The following is a 6,827-nucleotide window of genomic DNA, read 5'->3' on the forward strand; positions in this document are numbered from 1 at the left end:
GGTTGCTAGCAGAATTGCTTCTTTCAGTGCCAAAGCTTCAATCATAGCCGGAGCAATTATATGAGGGCATCGTCGAACATAAGTGGCAATGGGATGACCGTCATGATTCCTATCCACACAAGCTCCAACACCCATACCTGATCTCTGTGAAAAGCTCCATCAAAATTGAATTTGATAGCATTGGCAGGCTGGGGTTGCCATTGAGCCAATGCAAGTATTGTTTTAGTTGAGGTGCTCCGAGGATCGCCATCTTCTTCTCTGAAAATCATTGGGTTCCTGCCTATCCATAAAGCCCAGGCTATCCAAGCGACCTTTTCCAGAGTGACAGTAGTTGGAATGCCTATGGCCTGCTGAGAAAACAAAACATCCCACAACACTATGAAGGAGGAACACCTTGCGTTGTTTAAAATTTTGCCAATATATGTGCTTGATAATAGGTAAATACATGTTTAACGCATAAAATGGAAAAACATAGAGAAATTTCATAAAAAGGGATATAATAATGTAACTAATTGCAATTTTACTATCTAACAATACAATTGACAGCTGTCAAATGAATTTTCTCTTTTGTGATTTTGATTTAGAAAGAGAAGTTAGACATCTTGATTTCCAAGAGGAGTAAGAAATTGAGCATTCACTAATACTCAAATAAAAGTCATGTAAATTGTAAACCTATTAATTTATACATCTCTGTTGAAAATAATACTATGATTATTGCAAGGATCCAACTCTCTTACACCGCAAAACATTCATTGTTATGTTGAAAAAATTGATATTAAGCTAGATTAGATTAAATTTAATCCAATTAAAATATTAAACTATGAATAGATTATAAAAGTAGATCAAAAAATTCCAAGAGAAAGACCAGAAACAAATTGAAAAACTAACATTAAACTATCTTGAAATAAATAGAAACTAAGAAAAATTAAATCTACGAGACTAGAGAGCTGATAAAAAAGGCCAAAAAAACTTAATAATTGGAAATGAGGGCTAACTTAAAAATTGTATACGCTATTTGATAACATTTTATATAGTGTAAAAGAACAATTTACGTTAAAATAGTGTGTCATTGAGTGCATTGTTGGATATATCTTTTACACTAGCATCTTTTTTTAGAGAAAACGATGCTAAATTAAACAAAGCTGATAGCATCAGCAATTGCAAGATGATCAATATCATAAGGAAAAGATCCTCTTCTTCTCAGATAGGCTTGAGTTTGCTGCAAAACGTTCCTACTAAGGGCATGAGCCACTGGGTTAGATTTCCTAGATACAAAATTAATTTTAGCATATATTGCAGTTCCAAAAATCTTAATACAATCTTTCACAATCAAACTAATGTCATCGACATGCAACATTGTTCTTGAAGTTCTTTACTGTTACCTTAGAATCTGAGATCAGTTCAAAGGGAGTTAGGTCTTCTTCCATTGCTAGTTTCATGCCATTTCTGATTGCATATGTTTCCCCCACACAAACTTCCATTCTTCCAGAGTACTAACTGGTTTCTGAAGCCAAAACTTTGCCATGCCAATCCCGAATCACTACGCCCGTAGAAAATCTCCACGAATCTCTACCAAAACTTACATCTACATTCACTTTGTAACATCCTTCATCGGGAGGTATCCATCGCTTGCCATCAGCCTTTGGAATCCTTGGTTTCTTTAATCACCTTTTTCCCTTTTTGGCCTGATTATACTCTTCAATAAAGTCTGATGCCCATTCCACTGTCTGCTACTTTGGCCTTTGATTCCTGCCAAAAATTGTGTTATTCCTACTATGCCAGATCATCCACTTCAACAAAAAAAGAAAGATAAAATCAGCTTCATTTATAGTTTCATAGACATGGCTAATTAAATCTTGAATATGATTGTTTCTGTCTCGAGTCAAATTTCTCCCCCTTTCCCATTGATTCCACACATTTTTTGCATTAGGACAAGACCAAAGTGAGTGCATGCTAGTCTCATACCCTTCGTTACAAATTGGGCAGTTAGTGTCAATCGAGAGACCTCTAATCTTCATATTAATTTTGACAGGCAATAAATTATGAAAAGTTCTCCACATAAAAATTTTAATTTTAGGAGGCATATCAAGGTTCCACATGTATTTCCACCATCTCATTTTATGAGCATTATCAGGCCTTATTGTTGCATCTCTTAACCTCACTGCTAGCCTGTACCCACTTCTCGCTGAATATTCCCCTTTCTTATCGTAATGCCATCTCAGCTTATCTAGCAAATTTGACTGAGGGAGGGGAATGCTTTGAATGTACTCAACATCCTTAGAGAGGAAGCTTCTCTGGATTAGATTTTCCTTCCACCTGCCATTCTCTATTAACTCGCTGACACTAGAGGTAATATCCAGAGCCGACTGTCCATAGATTTTGAAAGTAGTCTCCATTGGAATCCGTTTATCATGGTATATTTTCACAGACCTGCCATCTCCCACTCTCCATCATAACCCAGCGTCAAGCAGCTCCCTTCCTCGGATTAGACTTTTCCAAGTGAATGACGTTGTTCTTGGGTTTTTAGTTTCCATGAGAGTATTGTTTTTGAAGTATTTACACTAGTATCTTAGTGCTCCCGGAGATGTTTTTAGAATGTCAAATTTAAGATGCTAGTGTGAGAAAATGACAAAAACTAATTGTATTTATATGTAATTATTTTTTAAAAAAATTCAGTTCTAAATATTTCATATAATTTTTAATTAACAAAATCTTTTTTCATAAGTTATAATTATATAAATAAAATTAATTAAGTGTTAGTTTGTATAATATTTTTTTTTTATCAAAGATAGTCTACTCTAATTATTAATGGGGATTAGTAAGAGTTAATTATTATTAGACATGTTTTAAATAGGCAACAACACTGTAAGTGAGTGTTGAGGTCGAACCCCCAATCTCATACACATATTATAAGAGTTTGATCATGTCTTCAAGTGTATTTGTATTATATATTTAGATAACATGTTTGTTTCTAATTTTATAAAGTCCAATAAAGTGATGTTAAATACAGTAGATAGAATTGTATCAAAGGATAAACCACATCAAAATAAAATCCCAAGTTTTCAAAAAAAAAATTCCTCAAGTTAGAATCAGTTTTGAAGATTAAAAATTACATCAAGTGAAAGTCATATAACAAAAGTTATCTATATGATCGTTCCAAAATATGAGATATTAAAATAAGCAACAATTCAAATACAAGTTTTAAAAAATTGAAAAATAGAGAACAATCTAGACTTATGATCCTGAAACTTAAACACAACGATTACGTTGAGCGGGTATTTAGATAGTTTCTTTTCCGATTTGCTCGACGAAATGCTTGAATCCGTTGCCAGCCTACTATTTCGATCTAACAATAGCTCCACATCCTTACTATTTTCTAAATCTACAATTTTTTTAATCTAAAGCTCCAACAAATATTGTGTTCTTGGAGATTTAAGAAATATTAGCAAAAGGAGGGACATAAAAGAGCTTATTATTTCTTCAATAAAAACAAAACAAAGATCCAAATCAAAACTAAAATTTTAAAAAAGAATTTATTAAATGAAATAGTAGATCTATAATAGTTATTAAAAGGATTAATGTCATAAAAATTCACCAACTTTACACGTTTTCTCAATTTAATCACGTTCTTTAAAACTTCTCATAAACATATACCAACTTTCATTTTTTCCCAAATTCATACACGGTGCTGACGTGTCACTCATTTATTGGTTAAAAATGACTTACACCTCAACAAATTGCACCGATGAATGAGTGCCACGTCAGCACCGTGTATGAATTTGAGAAAAAATGAAAGTTGGTGTATGTTTATGAGAAGTTTTAAAGAACGTGATTAAATTGAGAAAACGTGTATAGTGCTATTGAAGTTTTTATAAAGTGAGAGTGTTATTGAAAAAGAATTAAAAGGTCGATATTTTACAGGCCATTACTGATTAGCCTTATAATCTATATCTATCTATACTATATATAAAAGTACGGATGGGGGGGACAGACAAATTTACTGAACAATCCTTTTTAATTTATTACTAACTGATTATTTAAATTAGGCTTTTTAGTCATTTAATAATTAAATATAAAATTAATTTGTTTAATTATAGAAGTTAGAATTTGAGTTTAGAATGACTTTCGATTTACAGTTGAATTTAAATTTGATTAGGAAAGTATAAAAGGCTACTAAAATTCTTCGACCACATATATTGAGTACTTGAAATTGGATTCAGAAACCCAATACTACTATATAGGTATCTTATACGTTGTTTAGTTATTTAATGCTGCCATAATGATTACTTAAATTAAGTTGCTTAGTCATTTAATAATAAATTATAAAGTTAATAATTTTGTTAGATTATTATTGTTAGAATTTGATTCAACAAAGATTCCAATTAATTTAGTACTAATTAATATATACAATATATTAATATTATTTAATTATTACTTATTTTTTTATTTTATATTCTTTATTTAAAAAAATAAATTATTACTAATTAACTAATATTTTAATTATTATTTGATATTCTATTCTTAAATACAATATTTAACGATATAAATAACTGTTAATTAAATATAAATATAATTATCAATAATGTATAATAAATATAAGTAAAATTATTAAACGAGTCACACTACGAGCCACGTGTGAAACACGTAAAACAACACTAGTTATAATAAATAAATAAATAAAATTTTCCTGGAATTTTTGACCAAATTGTGATGTCCCTTTCGGCTGGTGAGCGACGTCCCCACTCCAGTACTGCTTTTGCATCCCTCCTGAAATTTCCTAAAATTGTTTTTTTCGCATTATTTATATTATTATCTTATTATTGACTCTTCGTTTTGGCGGAAAAATTAATTAATTGTATTTTATAGTGCTTGTTGGGTCCGGGCCCAGCTTTTCTTTCTATTTTGGGAAGCCAATTCGGCCTCTAATTAAAAGGAAAACCAGGCTGAAGCTCACGACCATTTAAATTCCTAACCTCCATTTTCTTTTTAAAAAGGAAAGGGAACTCAAATTAATTAGAAATAACCCTTGAAATTTGACTTTGTGGGTCTATTTGTTCAAATGTCTAGAGGGTTATGAGGGATTATGGTAAGAAAAGAATGAAATATATTTAAGGTGAATTTTTAATTGTCCAATTTTAAAATATTTTTGGAGTTTGATTTTTTAATTTTAACTAGAACTTCATCTTCCTTTTTGGGATTTTGAATAAATGATCCCGAGTTGGAATTTTAACTGGATTTTAGTTAGTGTGTTCCGGTGAGTTTAGTTTATATAATTTATGAGTTAACTCTTAGTTAGATCATGATACTTTAGTATTTGTCTAAATTTCATATTTAAGGTCTTGTTGAATTAAAAAATTTATAGCTTCGTGAAAGCATATCCGCAACGGAGTAAGCCGAGGATAGAAGTTTTAAGAATAAAACGTGTAGTTCTATTTTAAAGCGTAATGTTGTGGTTGTTTCCTCTTCTTTCTTTTATTGAAAGATGCGACTATGATTTAAAGTCCTTTTCTTTTTTCATATATTGTTTATAATAATAAAAAGAAAAGCTCTGCTTCAGACCCGACCGATCTAGTAATGAAATTTCTCATCACTTGAATTCTTCTAATTAATTGGCGCTGTGAGAATTTCATTTTTAAATCTCTATTATGTTGTTTTGTTTTTAGTAGATGAATTGTTTGTGTTTAATTTTATTGGTGGTATTTTGTATTAATTGATTTACATTCTACTTCGGTAGATTTATTTTGACAAAAAAATAGGACTGTGGGGATATAACCCAGTCTTAGCTTGTGTTGAAGTTTATTTAGAATTCGAAAAAAAAAATTTATATAGGTCCAGTTTATAAAAAATTCATGGATTTATCAAATGTTAGAAAATTTAGAAAAAGATGAAAATTATGTTAAATTTTCTAACGTTTTGATTGGATAAATTAATAAATTTTTTATAAACCATATCTAGATAAGGTAGATGACAATTGAGTTTGAAAATACAGTCGATCCTCTAATAATTGATATGCATGGTAGATTAACATTTTATCAATCATTAAAATTATTAATTTATTGAATACTTTAATAAATAAAAATATTTGAAATGTTGTGCTAATATTTGAGCAAATTGTAATATGTGTTTAAATTAAAAAAAAACGTTAAAAATTATGCTATATGGTAGAAATAATCCAAAAATTAATAAAAAGAGAGGTAACGCACGTTATAACGGCGAAGCAAATTGAAAGGGACAAGCGTCAATAAAGACGAGGGGGAGGAATAGAAAGATAAACGACAGTTAAGGTGCCGAATCTGTAGTACTATTGACACGTCATCATCAGAGATTCAGATTCCAAAGGTCGCTGGAGAAAACCGGACAACTCACGGGGTTTGTATGAGCCTTTTAAACCTGTGTTTTTGTGTGTCCATTACAATTTTTGGCCAAGCAAATCTCTCATCTTTTACCAATTTGTTAGCAGATTTTACTGCTTCTAGTTTCTGTAATTTTGGGGTCAGCAAATTGGTGAAATTTTTAAGGGTTTCTACTTTCTTGTTGGTTCATATTTAACTGCTGAATTAAGTGGCAATTTAACCTTTCATTTTATAAATAATTAGCAATTAACACATAAATTAACTTTGTAGACAAATTAGCCACGAACTGAATAGTTATGGACAATTAATCCTATTTAGGCAAATTAGTTTACAAGTTGAGGGGACAAATTCCGATTTAGAGAACAATTAGCTTACAAGTTGAGGTACAAAATTGCCAAAATGGAGTTAATTGCTCATATTTAACAAGTTCGTGACTAATTTGCCCACAAAATTAATTTATATGTTAATTGCTCA

At 30.5% G+C, this 6,827-nt stretch overlaps 1 protein-coding gene across 1 annotated transcript; it reads right to left on the minus strand.

The window, feature by feature from the left end:
• Nucleotides 1–1,730: 1,730 nt before the first annotated feature.
• Nucleotides 1,731–2,396, minus strand: LOC126662091 (uncharacterized). The gene has a single exon (XM_050355977.1). It carries the CDS (start codon nt 2,394–2,396, stop codon nt 1,731–1,733), a length of 666 nt encoding a protein of 221 aa, XP_050211934.1.
• Between the last annotated feature and the right edge of the window lie 4,431 nt (nt 2,397–6,827).

This window comes from Mercurialis annua, linkage group LG8 (assembly GCF_937616625.2).
Source record: "Mercurialis annua linkage group LG8, ddMerAnnu1.2, whole genome shotgun sequence".
Taxonomy (NCBI): domain Eukaryota; kingdom Viridiplantae; phylum Streptophyta; class Magnoliopsida; order Malpighiales; family Euphorbiaceae; genus Mercurialis; species Mercurialis annua.

Excerpts from the sequence above, each read along its gene's own strand:
- LOC126662091 (XM_050355977.1), bottom strand. The coding sequence starts at position 2,396 with ATGGAGACTACTTTCAAAATCTATGGACAGTCGGCTCTGGATATTACC.